Source organism: Mustela erminea, chromosome 8 (assembly GCF_009829155.1).
Source record: "Mustela erminea isolate mMusErm1 chromosome 8, mMusErm1.Pri, whole genome shotgun sequence".
Taxonomy (NCBI): Eukaryota; Metazoa; Chordata; class Mammalia; order Carnivora; family Mustelidae; genus Mustela; species Mustela erminea.
In genome coordinates, this window is record NC_045621.1 from 7,988,875 (window position 1) to 8,007,283 (window position 18,409).

The 18,409-nt window shown below is 38.3% G+C and overlaps 1 protein-coding gene across 2 annotated transcripts in view; it reads right to left on the reverse strand.

Moving 5' to 3' along the window:
• Positions 1 to 18,409, reverse strand: part of DNAH7 (dynein axonemal heavy chain 7) — a 252,745-nt gene that overhangs the window by 130,694 nt on the left and 103,642 nt on the right. For both annotated transcript variants that reach the window (XM_032354246.1, XM_032354245.1), the window contains 8 exons: positions 15,784 to 15,996; positions 14,014 to 14,112; positions 11,304 to 11,552; positions 8,750 to 8,899; positions 6,797 to 6,979; positions 6,267 to 6,443; positions 3,406 to 3,537; positions 978 to 1,202 (listed from right to left, as the gene is read on the reverse strand). In XM_032354246.1, the coding sequence (XP_032210137.1) occupies positions 978 to 1,202; positions 3,406 to 3,537; positions 6,267 to 6,443; positions 6,797 to 6,979; positions 8,750 to 8,899; positions 11,304 to 11,552; positions 14,014 to 14,112; positions 15,784 to 15,996 (1,428 nt within the window). The remainder of the gene's footprint in view (positions 1 to 977; positions 1,203 to 3,405; positions 3,538 to 6,266; positions 6,444 to 6,796; positions 6,980 to 8,749; positions 8,900 to 11,303; positions 11,553 to 14,013; positions 14,113 to 15,783; positions 15,997 to 18,409) is intronic.

Consider the following 18,409-nt stretch of genomic DNA (forward strand, 5'->3'; position numbering starts at 1 on the left):
ACTGCAAGGTGCTCTGAAAATGCAGGGTATTGTTAGTAATTGAAATAAAATAAAATTGGCAAATAAAAGGCTACTATTTTGTGGCTGGCAGGATGAAGAGTGTCTTCTGAGGTAGGCTTGGCGATACATCTCAAGAGCCATAAAAAATTCAAAAATTGATACAGCAAATTCCATTTCTAGGAACTTATTTTAAAGAAACAATCAGATATGTACACAATGCCTTGTATAAGAATATTCACTAAAGCAGAAAAACTAAGAAAAAACAAAAACAGTCCAATGTGTAAGAGTAGGGAACTGTTTGGATAGATCATGGCCCATCCAGATAATAGCCTCTAGGGAGGCTTTAGAAAAATAACTTTATTAAAGAAATATTGGTGAGATAGAATTATCTTCTGGGGATATAGTATGAACCACTTTCACTTGAAGCTCCATATTTAAATAGGTATTCCTGAAATTCTCAGTACAGTACTCATGGGAGCTGTTACACGTAAATAAGTAAACAAACACCACCCAGCTTTTATTGTCCAGTGCATTTGGGAAGAGTTGAGTTAACATTAACCCAGCTATGTTCCTACAGGACTTCTTAGCACCTGCGATATGCTAACATGCACCATATGAACCCCAAGAGGGACCCTGAAACAGCATGTACCAAGGGCTGGACTAGAGGTCATACTGTGTACTTGTATTTAATGAACACAACAGGCCCAAATAAGAAATATTTGTCTTATTTCTATCAAAGAGAAAAACAAGGTTCAGAAAGATTACTAGTCCAAGGCTATACAGAAAGAAAGTGGCTTTAAAAGGACTTAAACCCTGATGTGTCTGACTTCAAAGCCAGAGTATCTTCCTCTACTACTCCATGCTGAGTGTTAAGGTAAAAAGTGTTGACAGGGTGGCCGCAGGGCCATTATGTGCTGTGTGTCTCCAAGGGAACTCTGTCTGGCTGGTAGTTGTAAATCTTGCTTCAGAGCTCTTACCTCAGTGACAAATTGATAATCATAAATTGTTCCTTTTTCAGGAAATGGGACAGTTAGTGCTTTTGAAGGCATCTGGTCCATGCCACTCAGTAATTTAAACTTATTTCGAGTTAGTTCTGAAATTGGGCCTTCCATTAGTTCTCGAAGAATCTTATCAAATTTCAACCGATCATCATCTTTACAGGAAGCTCCGATGGACCAGATCAATGAAAACAGAAAAATGCCCTGCATTGGAGAGACGAGAAGATGAGTGCATTAAAGAATAACTTTAATGTATTCTTGAAGCTTGAATCAGATCAGACAGATTAATATCTTTGAAAGAAATTTAATAAACTAATACATAACCGTAGGTTATCTCAGGATTTTATAATAATTAGATTTTTAAAAATTGGATTGCATGTCTTATGAAGTCCTGCTATCAGAAAAGATGACACAATGCAAAATACATGGTGAAACCTTAGAATGATTAGTCTGGTAAATCATGTGATATTTTAAATACGTGGAAGGACCCTGATATTAAAAAAGTACATTGCGATAAATTTTTATTAAGGCAATTGTAATAAGGAATAATCAACCCCCATAATATACGTGCTTTTTAATTTAAATCTTGATAGTGTTTTCTTAAAAGAACAAATTCATATTTGTTTATTTACCTGTTGTTGTAACAATCTGAGCACGGACTGCATAACAAGACCTATAGCTAGGGATGACAAGACCTAACACGAAATGAGAAAACCTATTTTCTTTTTCTCTTTTTCTTATTATGTTCAGTTAGCCAACATATAGTACATCATTAGTTTGTGGTGCAGCGTTCAACGATTCATTAGTTGCATATAACACCCAGTGCTCGTCAAAACGCACACCCTCCTTAATACCCATCACCCAGCTACGTCATTCCCCGCCCCCCACTTCTGTAACCCTCAGTCCCTTTTCCTGGAGTCCAGATTCTCTCATGGTTTGTTTCCCTCTCTGATTTCAAGTTTTCCCTCCCTTTCTCTGCAGTCCGCCATGTCGTTCCTTATGTGGTTTCAATCATATGTGGACCGTAAGTAATAATATGGAGAAAACCTATTTTTCTGTTTTAAAATCAAATGCCCCTTTTATTTAAGATTTTTTATTTGAGAGAGAGTTGTGGGGGGGAGGAGAAAGGGAGGGGCAGAGGGAGAAACTCTCAAGCAGACTTCCAGCTGAGCATGAAGCCCAATATGGGGCTCGATTTTGTGACCCTAAATCATGACCTAAGGTGACATCTAGAATCAGATGCTTAACTCACTGAACCTCCCAGGTGTCCCTAAAGCCCTTTTTTAAATGCCAAAACAAGCACAATCTTGACTACTCTTAAAAGGTTTGCACTATACTTAACACTGTTTGCCTACTCCTTGATTACTAACAGGCTGTTTCTCTCTGGAAACCATTTAAAACTAAATTAAAAATTAATTTATTTCATAGAATATATGTAATAAGAGCAACATCTTGACCACCTTAGAAGTGCTACTATTAGCAATATATAATTTTTTATTAGGGAATATTCAAGGGCCATTGATCATTTTATTTGAAAAGTGTTTTCATACATATTTCTTTCCTCAATGCTAATATACATTTATATTACACACACATATATACACACACATACATTTTATTTTTTAGTTTTTTAAGATTTTATTTATTTATTGGACAGAGAGAGAGATCACAAGCAGGCAGAGCAGCAGGCAGAGAGTGGGGGGAAGCAGGCTCCCCGCTGAGCAGAGAGCCTGATGCGGGGCTCGATCCCAGAACCCTGAGATCATGACCTGAGCCGAAGGCAGAGGCTTGGCCCACTGAGCTACCCATATACTCTCATATATTTTCAACATTTATATCTCAAGAAAAAGGGAAGAAAATCAAAATAAAAAACAAAGAATTATGATTTGAAGGTTGAACAGGAGGCGAATCTTGTTATCTACTGGTCAGTGCTGGGGCACCTGGGTGGCTCAGCCGGTTAAGCATCTCCCTTCAACTTGGGTTGTGATCCCAGGGTCCTGGAAGTGAGCCCTGAGTCAGGGTCTCTGCTCAGGGGGGAGCCTTCTTCTCCCTCTCCCCCTGCTCATGAATATATGTGAGCTGCCCCCACCCTCAAATAAATGCACAAGATCTTTAAAAAAAAAAAAAAAGGTCAGTCGTCCCGGGGATTGATAACGTCTGAGGCTGGTTAAATGACCTGCGATCTCAGTAGCAGATCTAGGGCTATCACTGGGTTTCACCCAAACCTCATGATGCAATGGAACTGACAGTAGGAGAGCTTCCCTACATGCACTTACTATTGGGGACCCAACTTTTTCCTTGCTGTCCAGCCTCTATTTCCGGGGAGAAAATGAAGTTTCTAATCAGGAAGCATTGGGGAGAGCGTAGATGTCTTTCTATCGGAAGATTCAAAGCCAATGGACCTTACCTCCAGTAATGAGTACGTTTCACGATCATTTCTCTCTCTCACTTTGATTTCATCAGAAAAGTTATCCATAAAACAGTCTATCAGATTCATTAAGGATCGGACTAAGTTTGTATCTGAAGTAGGAGATAATTCCTGAAAAATCAGGGGAAAGTGTGTAAAATTAACTTCAATTAGGCACTAATTAAAATAGCATCAACTAATACTTATTGAATTTACTTAGTCCTCATGGCCATGGTACCCATGAAAAAGAACTATGATAATTCTCATTTTGCAGGTGGGAAAACTGAGGCACAAATCAATTCCCTAGTCCAGAGTGTGGTATCACTGGATGTCCTGTCCCACAGATGCACTCTTGAACCATTCCTGCACTGATTCCCAAATTCAAAAATTTACTTTTATATGTTTAGTTGTGTTCATCAATGACCTAGAATCTATCTTATACCAATTTTGTAAATCAAAACACTAAAAAAAAATCTTTGAGCATTAAAATTAATGAATGTGTTTCCAAACTTATTTTATACATCTTTATAGCAGTCCTCATGGTAAACTCATTCCTATGAAATAAATTTGAAAGTCTTGAAGAGCCCAAAATATTCCCAGAGTGCTATAAACACCATGCACTTCACTTTTTGGGGGAGAGGGGAGGTCTCAACATGACTGTTTATAAAATAATGCAATAGTGTGTACAGCTCCTAACACCATGCACCATACAACAATTTCTCCATGAACAGGTTGTCTTCTTCCCTCCAAGCTTTCTCCCACCCCTCAGAGTGATACTGTTTCGTGGTTAACACTTAAGAGTTAACACTCTGTGGGGCGCCTGGGTGGCTCAGTGGGTTAAAGCCTCTGCCTTCAGCTCAGGTCATGATTCCAGGGTCCTGGGATCAGGCCCGGCGTCGGGCTTTTTGCTCCGTGGGGAGCCTGCCTCCCTTCCTCTATCTCTGCCTGCCTCTCTGCCTACTTGTGATCTCTCTCTCTCTGTCAAATAGATAAAGTCTTTAAAAAAAAAAAAAAAGAGTTAACTCTCTGAAATGGACTCAGAAGATTAGAAGCAGCCGATCTCATCTGTAGCCGCTGTCCCAGTAGAAACAGGCAGAAATGACAAAGGAGTTTCTAAAGATTGGACTAAGTATTAGTGACCCAACACTAAAATACGAATAGTTATCACTACAAGTAAGACACTTATTACTACATGGTAACAAGAGGAACTCAGAATTTATTTGAGAGGACAAAAGTGCAGAGGACATTTTAGAAGCTTGTATTAAAGTGTGTTTTCTTGGGGTGCTTGGGTCTGTTGGTTAAGCAACTACCTTCGGCTCAGTCATGATCCTGGAGTCCTGGGATCGAGTCCCGCATTAGTCTCCCTGCTCAGCAGGGAGTCTGCTTCTCCCTCTGACCCTCTCCCTCTCATGCTCTCTCCCTCTCAAGTAAATAAGTAAAAATTTTTAAGAAAGTGTGCTTTCTCCTTTGTTTCTGAAAAGATATTTATTACATTCTCTGACAATGCCAGGGTAGGGGTGGGTGTGGGGAAAGCTGTAGCTTATTTTACAAGTGTAACCGTTTTTGAAACATGATTACTTCAAACTTTCAACACATTTCATGTTTGCTTGTTGTTTAAATTTTTTAACAACCAAGCTTCTTAAAAGAGCAGCGTACCCCACTGTTGTGACCAGGAGCTCCCATATTCAGCCGACTGCCCTGGAGCTCCCTTGCCTCTTCCCTGAAAGTGTTTGGGCCATGCTTGTCCCCATGACCTTCTTAATTGCCAAATCTAAGGGACACGTGCCAATCCTTCTCTGCCCTGACATGTTAGTGGTTTCTGGTAATACCAACTACTTGCTTCTTAAAAGGCTCTCCCCACCGAAACTGTAGCAGCACCCAGGATGCTATTCTTTGCTCTCTTAATTTTCTTTCTCTTTAGGTAATACCCACTGGCAGGATTTTAAATTCCACCTTCCTTATCTGTACCTTGAGCCAAACTTGTGTCTTAAGCTTTTCTATTTTATTTCCAACAGCAGGAGAAATAACCAGGCCTGTGTTCCTGCATTTGTTCCAGAGCCAAAGTCATCCTAAAAGACCTTTGGTTGACATCTCCCAGAGCAGAAATTAAGCATATTTTCCCCACAATTTCCAGCTGGAGAGGGTTTAAGAGCCTGGCTGGAGCTCCATCAACTCTCAGAGGCAGGAGATCCCCACTCAGGCTGTCATTTCTCCCCCACTGTACCTTCCCCACTGCACCAATCCCCTGGATACACTGAAAGAAAGAAAAACGGATTTGGACTTCTTTCAGTCTTCTACCAGGGACTGACTTTCCTCCCTGAATCCCAGGTTTTTCTAACCAACACCAGTCATCTCTAAACAAGGAGATGCGCTCATGCTAAATAGAATGGATTCCCCATTTAGCCTGCCTGAAGCAACAACGTATTCCTCCATTATTACCCACTACCTCATTCGTCAGATGTCATAAATAAATTACTTTTAAAAATCAGCCTTTTGCTAATGATAAAATATGACAGCTTTATTCTAGGAACTTCAAAAAACAAAAAAAAATTATAAAAATGGAAACTAAAATATAATAGTCGCTGAGGAATGAGAGAGAACATTTTAGGATATTTTCACCCAGATGTGGTTAGGTGGAACTTTAAGATTTTTTTTTTTCTTGAAGGGAATAGATTAGCATCCATATATTCAAACCCTAAAATGCCTCATTAAATCTTTCTACTTTAATCAGAAAAGGTTTTAGTTAAGCCAATTAAATTATTTTAATATCTGAGCATTGGTATTAACAATAGACAAAAGAATATATTTGGCTGATTTGGATTTTCCATTTATTCAAGTCTTACAATTCTGATGCCTCTTACCTTCGCATGCTTTCTAATAAATTCAACAGAAACTGGGACCATTCTGTCAAATAAGCCTACTATAAATTCTTTCTGCATGGAACCAATTGCAGCAGGTAGAAGATTTATCCAAGACAACATTAATGGTCTCCAGCCTAACATGTGAGGTTCCATGTAAATCATACCACATCTGGAAACCTGGAAAAAGAATAATTATTTACCATCAAGGTAATGCTTCTGTAAGAAATATGACTTGGTACATCTGTTTCTTATAACCTTCAGAAAATTCTTTTTAAAAAAGTTTAATTTTATGTAATTTCATGATCTAAATTTTTGTTTATGACTTTACCCATGGCTTTAAAGAAAGAAGAAAATATCCCTGACTCTCAGATTTGTCATGGTAGGTCAACAGATAGGTCTGTTCTTAAAGAATCGGAGTATTGTTAAAATGAATTCTACTAATGTTTTTCTTTCAAAGTCAAGGTTACTAAGCAATAAAATCACTTATAGCATTTCAAATTTATAATCAGATGTCAAAATTGAGAACTTACAGTAGCAGGAGAAGCGACTTCCAAATCCATTGGTTCAAAAATAAGATTCATTTGTGGTGACATCTGAATGATTTCCCCACTCATCAGACACAGCTTTTTGTTATCATCCAGCACCGTGTTCATATTCTCAATCCACACCGCATCTACTGGTCCATCAAAGATTAACCATTTCCTATCTGGTGTCTGGTTTAAGCATATGACGAATAAAGGACAAAAATTAGTAGGGATATATAAGGAAACAGTCCAATAATGTTTCAAAATTTAAAAATGTAACTCCTAAAATTATTTTCACCATAAAAATGTAAGGGCAGGGGCACCTGGGTGGCTCAGTGGGTTAAAACCTCTGCTTTCGGCTCAGGTCATGATCCCATGGTCCTGGGATCAAGACCCATATGGGGGGTGGGGGGGGGCTCTGCTCAGCAGGGAGCCTGCTTCCTCCTCTCTCTCTGCCTGCCTCTCTGCCTACTTGTGATCTCTGTCTGTCAAATAAATAAATGAATAAATCTTTAAAAAAGTATGTAAGGGCATCTTTTGAATAAAGTGTGTGTGTGTTTATGGAGAGAGAGAAATAGGAAGAGTCACTGAAGAAGCCTATATACGCCATGGACAAGACCGAAGTAGAACATCTTCTCAAAATCTCATCTTTTCTAATGTTTCTGGACTCATATATAACATGCTTTAAAAGCATTATGAGTAAAAAAACATAATTGCCAGAGAAGATAGTTTTCATTCAAAGTATCTGATTCTATGCAGTATTGTGTTCATATAGATTAACTACTCTTGGGTGCCAAATCAAGTTTTTTCTTCCCTCCGCTGAATGAAGTCACACACACATATCCCGCTTGGGTTGAATGGTTTCGTGGTGATACAGGACATCAGTCTAAGGTTCCGTCTCACGATGATAAACGTGACAATATTTGCGCATTGCCTGAACAACAGCAAATGTTCGATGAGGCCCAGGGAATGGCCAGATATTCATGGGGAGTGCAACAGCGAATTCTCCTTTCCAGATCTTACAAAATCTGCTTTTTTGTGCACACAGACGATGCCTTGGTTCCCTCTCAGCAAATGTGGATTCAGGTTGAAGAGGTGAGGGGTCTGAATCCATCCTAACACCTTCCGAGGCCCTGTCGCCAACTGCTTCAGTCTGCAGGACCGTGGACCTGCCGCAGACTGGGCCTGCTCCACACCCACACTCAGAAGCCAGCTCTGGCCAGGCTCCGGGAGCAAGGAAGGGCTCATAGCTCAGAGATCACCTCAAGACCAAAGTTCCCTAGTCCTGTTGGCTTCCCATGCCTGCTAACCCTCACTTTGGGCAACACGGCCAGGTACCAGAGATGGGGGCTCTGCGGCCTGGAGGACCTCATGTGTCATTTGGCTTTACTGCTTGTCCGCTGTCTGGTTTTGGGTCAGCTCCTTAACCTTTCTGAGACTATTAATGGGGCAAAACGTCCTGAAAAATGTAATGTATGCTCTGTAACTGAGTATAAAATGGGAGATATCTTGTCATTATTTCTGCATAAATAATGCGACTACATACATTATGTAGAGATGTCGTGTGTTAATCTGGGCCCGAGGGCATCCACTGTGAAAAGAAAGAACCTGAGAAGTTCTATCAATGATCTCCCATCTCTATCTGTCCTGTAATTACTTTTATCCTTGAAATTACTAGTAAAGCCTGATATCGGGCAAGATCTCCGTCCCATGAAAGCCAATTCTTATGTTACACTCATTGCCTGAGGTCCTTGAGCCACTCAAAGCAAAGCTGAGCTTTGATGTTTTTCTATTATTACACCAACTAAAGAGTCATGGTCAGCTGAGTCCTTAAGTGGGTAAAGAACACCAAAGTAAGGACATATTGTCTGAAACAACTGGAAAAGAAAAAACAACCGAAATTCATCAGAAGGAGCTCACAGTCTTTCTGCATGTGCGCACTAGAGCTCTGGTACTCACAGTGGAAGCAGCGAACGCTCTGAAACTGACAGCCAGGATGCCATCGGACCACTCGTGCGACACCACGTCAAACTGTCCGTACAGCTGACCCATGGTGACAGACTTGGGGTTTAACACAGTGATTTGAACCTTGTTCTCCTCCATTAACCCCTTAATGGAAAAAAAAAGCACATTTATTTAGAAGGATATTGTCTTTATTCATAAAAAACATGATTAGATATGTAGAAAATCCTAGATTCTGCAAAGAAACTACCAGAAGCAAGGAGTGCATTTCACAAATTTCCAGCAGACAGAGTCAGTTTATTAAGACTGGTTGTATTTTCTCTACAGGGCTGAACAACTAAAAAAATAAAATTTTACAAATACCACTTATGATAGTATTTAAAACTCATGAAATACTCAGTAATAAATTAGCAAATTTATTGTTGCAAATAAATTAGCAAACTTGCCAACAAATTAGCAAAAAGCTATAAACCTGAAACTACAAAAGGAGAGTTGGAAATTTTTACTTTTTGTAAAGTGTCAAATGGTACGTACATATTATATATAGGCTCTTCAAGTTACATATAGTTGGTCACATATCTTCTCCATTTCTCTTTCTTTTCTTTCTTTCTGTTTTTTTGTTTTGTTTTGTTTTTTATAAACCTTAAAAAATATTACCACTATTCTAAGTTCTCTGGCATTAGAAAAATAGGTTTGGAACCAAATACGGCCTATGGGCTGTAACGAGTTGACTGGTGCTACCAAACCTTCTTTGAGAGAAAATGAAAAGATCTAAATATAGGCAACCCTGTTCCATTCTCACAGAATCAAAAAGGTAATATTCATAAGTTGTCAATTTTGACCAGAATCTTGAAAGCTGGGAATTATACAAAAGATGTTAACACACTTAGGGCATGAGATTTTATGTTTTTAACTAATAGGTGTTATTTTCTTAGAGTAGCTTTAGGTTCAAAGAGAAATTGAGTGGAAAGTACAGAGATTCACATATATTCCCTCTGGCCCCCAGATCCCCCTCCATTTCCCCTATAATTAGAGACTTGCAGTGGGGTGGTATATTATTATGAATGATCAACTCATATTGATACATTATTATCTTTTTAAAGATTTATTTATTTATTGAGAAAGAGAGAGAGCATGAGTGAGAGAGGCAAAGGAGAATCTCAAGCAGACTCCCAGTGAGTGGGGAGCCCAACACAGCCTCAGCCTCGCGACTCTGAGAACACGACCTGAGCCAAAACCAATAGCCAGACGCTTAACTGACTGCACTGCTCAGGGATCCCTGATACGTTATTATTAACTAAAGTCCTTGGTTGACATTAAGGGTCGCTCTTTGTCAAATGCATAACGGCACTTATCCATTATTACAGTATCATACAGAATAGCTTCACTGCCCTAAAATCCCCTGTGCTCTCTTATTTGTCATCATTTCTTTTTCTGTATATATAACATAACAAGTGCAACTCTTCCCAACGCTGCCTTCTGCCCACACCCCCAGGGCTTGGGACACAAAAAACCGAACTCAAGGAAAGATGTGGAATAGTAACACTAGACAGTAAAACAAGCCTGTGGTCTTCACGTTCTCCTCTGTGCCCACCAAGGGGATAACAATGCATCATTCTCCACGCGGAGGTATGGGAAAGCTCCGCCATCTGAGTCAGGGAAGTTGTTGCACGAAGGTAAGACTTTTGTCTCAAAAATGCAGCAAGGCTAGTGAGACTCCACAATCAAGATATAATGATCACAAATACCATTTGGCTACACACACTGAAATATATGAAGTGAAAACTACTCAAAATACAAAAAGTAGACAGAAATACAGTATTAGTTGCAGAATTAAAAATAGCCTCATTCCTTTAGCATATCAAAGTAGGCCAGTTTTAAATAAATGATCGTATTATTCACGATCCAAGTCTTATGCAATCTTTTGTTGCATTTGTGTGTACATGTGTGACTCAGATAACACAAAGCACACATTCACTTCAATACCACGAGCAACCAATCACAGAACTTTGCCTTACAAATCTAACCGTTCAGAAAATAAAAATACTCTTAGAAGTATGGAAAGAAAGCTTTCAGGCTTTTCATGTTTTCAGATTTTTTTCTACAACATGTGTTACTTTCATAAATAAAAAATTTTTTGAAAAGAAATAGAAAGTTGACATGCAAACCTATGATAGATAGGGTAATTACTTCATACGATCTTTCTAGTACTATTTTCCTTTGACTCATTTTTCCCTTTGATTTTTAAGTTGCGACATTAAAATATTTTTTAAAATCACTGTACATTCTGGGGCACCTGTGAGGCTCAGGGAGTTAACCCTCTGCCTTAGGCTCAGGTCATGGTCTCAGGGTCCTGGGATCGGGCCCCGCATCGGGCTCTCTGCTCGACAGGGAGCCTGCTTCCCCCTCTCTCTCTGCCTGTCTCTCTGCCTACTTGTAATCTCTCTCTTTTTCAAATAAATAAATAAAATCTTAATAAAGTAAATCACTGTACACTCTATCTTGCACAAAGCTGATTATGAATAAATTAGTGCATTAATAACACACTTACCTTTTCACAGATGTCATTTAGTGCTCCAGCTAAGACGCGATATGCACTGGTTTTTCCTCCAAATGGTTCCCCGACAATCATAAAACCATGACGCACAATCATCATTTCATATATTTGAAGTATCTTCTCGGAAAAGAATCTGGTCAGTTGCAAATTCATGGACTCACAGTTGTCTTTGATAGCTGCGAGCAAATCATTGTAATCTGGTTTTGGTAATTTCACACCAGGAAACAAATCTGAGGTGATTCCCTGGTGACAGAGGATTTGGGGATTTATATTACATATCTGATACCCTTTCTCTCTCTCTCTACACACACACACACACACACACACACACACACACACACACACACCCACAGACATCATGAAAGTCTTCCCATCCTCACAATTAATATTGATGGAAATAGAGCCATTAAATAGTTCAACAGTAGTTTTAACAGCTTTATAGAGGTATGACTGACATGCAATGAACTCTCTATATTTAAAGTGTTACAACTGGGTAAGTGGAGTCATCCGGTCACTCAAGATAATCAACATGTGTCTCCCAGAAGTCACCTTGTCACCTTTCGCGACCCTCCCTCCCTTCTCTTTGCCCCGCCCCACCTCCACCACCGGGAATCCACTGATTTGCTTTCTGTTGCTACTTTTATTTGCATTCTCTAGAAGTGAATATGGATGAAGTTACCCATTACAGGTACCACTTTTTTTCTGTGTGACTTCTTTCCACTCAGCTTAAAGATGTGGAGATTCCCACACGTGACACCATGATTTAATAGTTCGTTGCATACAAGGATTACATTCAAATCCATTCCCCTGTTGACGGCTACTTTCTTTCATTGTTTCCAGTTTGGGGCCATTGCAAACAAAACTGCTATGAACTCTATATACAACTCTTTGTGTGGACAAATGACTTACTTCCATTTCTCTTGGTTGAATACTGAAGAATGGAAAACCTGGATAATATGGGGGTTATGTGTTTAATATTTAAAACATTATCTGCTTTACAAAGTGGTTATATTATTGTGCATTCACTCTAGCAGTGTATAACACTTCTAATATTTGTTATGGTTGGTCTTTTTAATTTTACCCACACTAATAGGTACGTCACACTGTCTTACTGCGGCTTCTTCAATGTGCATTTCCTGATGACTAATGTTTGCATGTGCTCATTTGCTTTATGTGTATGTCTTTTAGTGAAGTCCCTCTTCAAATCTTTTGTCTATTTTTAATGTTTTTTTTTTCTTAATGGTAAATTTTGACCGTTCTTTAAATATTCTGTATACGAGTCCTTCATCATAAATCTAAATTTGCAAATATTTTTCCTAGTTTGCAACTTGTCTTTCATCCTCTAACCAGTGCCTTTCAAAGAGCAAACTTTTTAAATTTTGAAGAGCCTATTTTATCGATTTATTGCTTTATGTGTTGTGCTTTTGGTGCTGTGTTTAAGAAATTTTTGTGTATCCCAAAGTCACAAGAGCTGTCTCCCGTTTTCTTCTAGAAATTTTACAGTTTTACAATACTTCTAAATTAAAAAGTTAGACAACTATGATCTGATTTCAAGGCTTATTATAAAGACAGTTTCATATTAGTATAATGATAGATAAATATAACAATGGAACACAATGGGGAGCCCAGAAAGAGACCCCCACACACTTGAACAATTCATTCTCAACCAAGGCACAAAGACAATTTAGTAGAGAAAAGATAAAAAAGAACGCCTGGATTTGTTAAAACAATGAACATACAAAAATTATTTCAAAGGTATTTTAATCATTGTGGTGGCTAATCAGCTTAGTGCCCTTCAAAGATTCATGCCCATTTAAAACCTCAAAACGTAACCTCATTTGGAAATAGGATCTTTGCAGATATAATTAGATAAATTAAGAAGAGGTTATACTGGGCCTTAAGTCCAATGACTGGTGTCTTTATAACAGAAAGGAGAAGAAGATTCAAACACAAATACACCCAGGGAAGGCCATGTAATGACGGAGGCAGAAATCAGAGAGATACCAGTGCACCATATTATTAAACTTAGTTCTCCCTTTAGATCATCCTGAAAAATATCAATTTCATAAAAGCCAGTACATTCTTTTAAAGAAATTGGGCTTTTTATTACTTAATTTTTTTAAAGATTTGATTTATTTATCAGAGAACGAGAGAAAGCACAAGCAGGGGGAGCTGCAGGCAGAGGGAGAAACAGACTCCCCACTGAGCAAGAAGTGACATGCATGGCTCCCTCCCGGGACCCTGGGATCGTGACCTGAGCTGAAGGCGGATGCTTACCCAACCGAGCCACTCAGGTGTCCCAAGAAATTAAGCTTTTTAATAAATTTCTTCAATTTTTAATTTAACAAACATTTGTCAAGTACCTTTTCTGTGCAAAGGGTTCAGTGGTGGGTTAGACCCATTATTTTCCTTCAAGGAGCCTACATTCTAGTGCAATTTATCAGCAAGCAGACTTTGTAACTTTTGTGTGCTTATTTACATTGCACAGTGTTAAAAAAGTACAATTTAAAAATCCCAGCTTCTTGAAAGTCACCTGAAACAACAGAACTAAACACACTCCGAATAAAACATGGAATGATCTATGTTTCTCTGTGCCATAGCATTATTTTCTGTAGAAGTTTCTCATAAGGACTTGCAAACTTGGACATTTGATAAATACATTATTATAAAAATTCTGATACACCAAAATGACAAATATCCTTACCTCAAAGAGTGGTAAATCATGGGACAAAAATTTTGGCAGATTTACATCAATAATAGATCTAAGCAGCAAAATTTCTTCATTTTCATTTGGGTATTTCAGCTAAAAGAAAATATACTCATGATGATACTGCCATCAGCTAAGTACGCCCCCTACATGTTCACACACATACACACACACACACACACACACACACGTATACACACATAGGCCCCAAAGACAATTTAAACCCACATAAAACTTTTCTCATTTATTTTCATTTAATTGGATTGTTAATAATTTTAGGTTTTGAAAAAATTCCAAAACACTTGTGGTAACCCCAAAGTTTACTAAAAACCTGGTTGAACTCTGAACCTGTTGCTCAGGCCCATAATAAGGTGTGCAGAGTTCACAAAATATGAATTTCAAGTTATTTCTCTTGACTTCAATACTTTATTCAACACCTCACTCCAAAGTTTCTCCTACCATCATGCATTTAATTTTCCAGAACCCCCACTCCTTCCCTCTAGAATCTTTCTGCCTAAAAAATTCCATGTTCCAACTTAACTGGATTCATCCTTACAAAGTCAGTGGTTCCGGCAGTCAAGTTCAGAGAACCTAATGCCAAAGGTCATCCTGCTAATAGGGTGTCTTTGGATCAGTCTAACCACACCTAAATTATGAGGTGTCGAAAGTCTATTTTGTCATTTGAGAAGCTATCATTTTAAAGCAAATGTTTAAATTGTTCCTTGATATAATAAAAACAAACTTCAAAATATTCAAGCCAATGCTTTCAACAATTCTAAATTAGCTTTTGACAAAGAATGAAAGGATTCATTTGCAGGATTCATTTGCTGTATAACTTTAATAGCTCAATTCCACAGTCAAGATGTCAGTGATAACATACACTAGACAATGCATTATCTTTCCCATTATCTGACCACAGTGTAATCCTGACACGCTAAGTTAATAAAAATTGTTACTTCTAGTTGCATTGGCTTATTGCAAAAAACAATGACATGCAGTTATTCTAGGCTAATGTGAAATGGAATATCACCACTATGTATCAGAACTCTCAGTACCGTTTATTACAGAAGATAAAAATGCATGTCATTGTTCTTAATCATGTAGAATATATTTTAAAATCCTTTCTTCTATAAAACAGGAACATAAAAATTTTATAAACTCCAAGGTCACATTTTCCACTTTGCTATTAACTATAGCCTACCTTGCTTTGTTTCATAAAGAACTAATACACAGAGTTCACACCTCCAAAAATATCTTCAATGAAAAGTTACAGAAGTCTTAAAATATTTGGATTTTTTCCATCCATATAGTTTTATACCATTTTAAGATGCAAACATTATATTGCAAATCTGTAACTGCTAGTCCACAATGGGCTGTAGTCACATAATTATATCAATTGGTAATGTTTTGGCACATTTCTATATATTTATTAATTATACATTATTTCCTTTAAAACTATACATGTTCATATAGACTGAAAGCCTTCAAAATATTTCTCGGCAGCAATGAATTTCATTTCTTGGTAGTACCTATATTTAACATTTAAAATTACAGAGCAGAATTCAAATCAATAAGAATTATGTCTAAGTTTTTACAAATCATAAAATTTCCTTTTTCACATGTGCAAACGATCAACTCTTTTTTAGCACAGTAGCTGGATTTTTTCAGCTGATGAAACCAACCAGTTACTGGAACTCTGTATAGACACAGGGTCCTGCGATTTAGGAACAGAAAATTCTGGAGTAAGAAAGAACTTGAGTTGTCTACCTTCAGATTCCCAGCAGCGGTGAGCACGGACTTCACGGCTCTCATGCCGTAGTCATAGTGATGTTGCGAGGACAGTTGCTCTGAGCACAGGCGGTAGGTAGCCACGATTTTTACTGAGAGTGGCCGGGCTGTGACAAACCCACAGGAGTACAGGACTATTTCAGCAATCATGGCGTAGTCAGGCACCATCATTGCTACTGTCCGAAAGAGAGCCTGGAGGAGTGCAGAAAAGGTATTTTGGAAAAGACCATTGTAAGGCAACCCTACTGTGTATTTCCTAATGTGTTATGACTGTGTAGCTTTTCTGCAATAACTTTCAATTACAACATCCAGATCATATAGATAAAAACATTTAATTTTAAAAAAGGGGTTTTTTTGTAATTGTTATATAAAATATCATTAACTTCTGTATCACTGTTTTTCCTTACGTTATGCTTTGAGAACACTCACAAACATTCATGATACTTAGATTTTGGGTGAATTATTAAATCACATGCTGAGTATCACTTATGCTCTATTCTTCTTGGGAAGGGACAGGTTATAGGGAAGATATATTCAAGTCTGTTGGGATGTCCAAAAGCTCAGCTTTTCATCTGGGCTGGTGAGAAAATGCATGGTACTGGGAGACAGGCTTCAAGCGAGGCTATCTTGGAATCTGCTTAGTTGTAGTCTGCAGGCTAATCAGATAACTCCCAATAACAAGCCTATGTTAGATAAATAAGGTATTTTGAGATATTTTCAACCTTTTTGAATTTGTAGCTACCATGTCAGTCTTTAAGAAAATTTAAGTTTAGGGGCTCCTGGGTGGCTCAGTGGGTTAAGCCTCTGCCTTCGGCTCAGGTCATGATCTCAGGGTCCTGGGATCGAGCCCAGCATCGGGCTCTCTGCTCAGCAGGGAGCCTGCTTCCTCCTCTCTCTCTGCCTGCCTCTCTGCCTACTTGTGATCTCTCTCGCTGTCAAATAAATAAATAAAATCTTTAAAAAAAAAAAAAAGGAAAGAAAGAAAGAAAATTTAAGTTTAGAATGCTAGTATGTGTTGGGGCCTACTTCAATAGCTCATACAGTAAGTCAGGACCTTTGTGTACTAAAGAGAAAAATGGGAATTTTTTTTTCAAAGTGGGCTCCATGCCCACTGTGGGGTTTGAGCTCCCAACCCCAAGACTGAGAGGCACACGCTGTAGTGACTGAGACAGCTAGGCATTCCTAAAAAAAAAAAAAAAAAGGTAATTTTGTTCAGATAGTTTGTAAATATCTTCTAGGAATTCATTGAGTTTCCTGAAACACAAGGCAAATAGGAAAAAAGACATCTTGCCTAACTGATCTGTTATGATTATTCCAGGTTGAGAACAAATAAAAGACTGGCATTGAGCAAGAGCCTTCCAGTGTGTTATGTTAATTACTAACTAGAGGCTTAGGACTGCTCTTTCAGTATGGTGACCATTAAATAAAGAATAAAATGTTAAAAATATACAGCTTGAGCAAATAAACTGGGAAGAGAGAAGCTTAAGCAAGTGCTGGAAACCGCTACATACTTGAGGAAAAGAGAATGTAAGAGAATTACTATACAGATGGTACCTCTTTAAAAGGGTAGGTTCTCAACAACTATTTCTTTTCATGAATAAAAGAATGAATGAATGAGCTGATCCGTCAGTGGGTCCCTGACTTGGTTCGGGTGGTGTGGTCTTTCTAGGACAATATTAACTGCTGTTAGTTTCGGGTGAACATCCAGGTCTGCGTGGTGTAGGTTTCCCCCTGACCACATCAGATATTTCACAAATTCCTATTCAGAGTGTCTCAGACACACTAGCAATATGGCCGTGGAACACCCCAGAACAGACAGATCATGGCCAAGAGAACAAAAATGGACAGTGGTAAAGACATTTCATGGGGTCATCATGATGTTCGTCTGCTCAGAATCACCCAATGGGAATCGATTTAACATGGATTCCCACTGATCACACAGAAAAGCATCCCACTCAGAATATTTTTAGGTGAATATTCTAATTCAATGGTTCTCAGTGTGTGAAAAATACTGATAGGATATGGTGTGATCTGGAATGTGTCAGAAATAATTTGTTAGTAATAGCAATATGTTTAAAGGTAATTTAGTGCTCTTAAAAAATTAAGTTTGATTTTGGCTTAGCCAATGATGTACTTTCTTGAGTCTAAAAGAAGAGTATAGCTCAGGCATCATACCAGGGCTTGAATAAATTGTGATACAGGTAATCAACACGAGCATTATCCCTGTAAAAAGCTATACACCAGGTTATTGACTTTGTGACATTAGAAGATCTAGAATATCTCCATTTCACCATGGCTTCTAACATGCAACTATTCTGAAAACTTTATCGAATACTGATTCTTCAGAATAGTTTTAATATTAAACACAGCATCTCTAATGTAGCAATGAGCTTCAGCAATTGCTCACTATGCAGATCTTATTTCGATGTATAGGATGTCAAAATGGGACTATTTCCATGAAAACATCGGTGTAGGGAGATGGCAGGACAGATACAACTGGGTCCGAGTTCCAAGGTTCTTGTAGATCAGGCCAAGAACTTTGAACTTTTTTCTGCAGGCAAAACAACAACAACAAAACGCAATAGCTTCTTAAGTCTGGAAACTA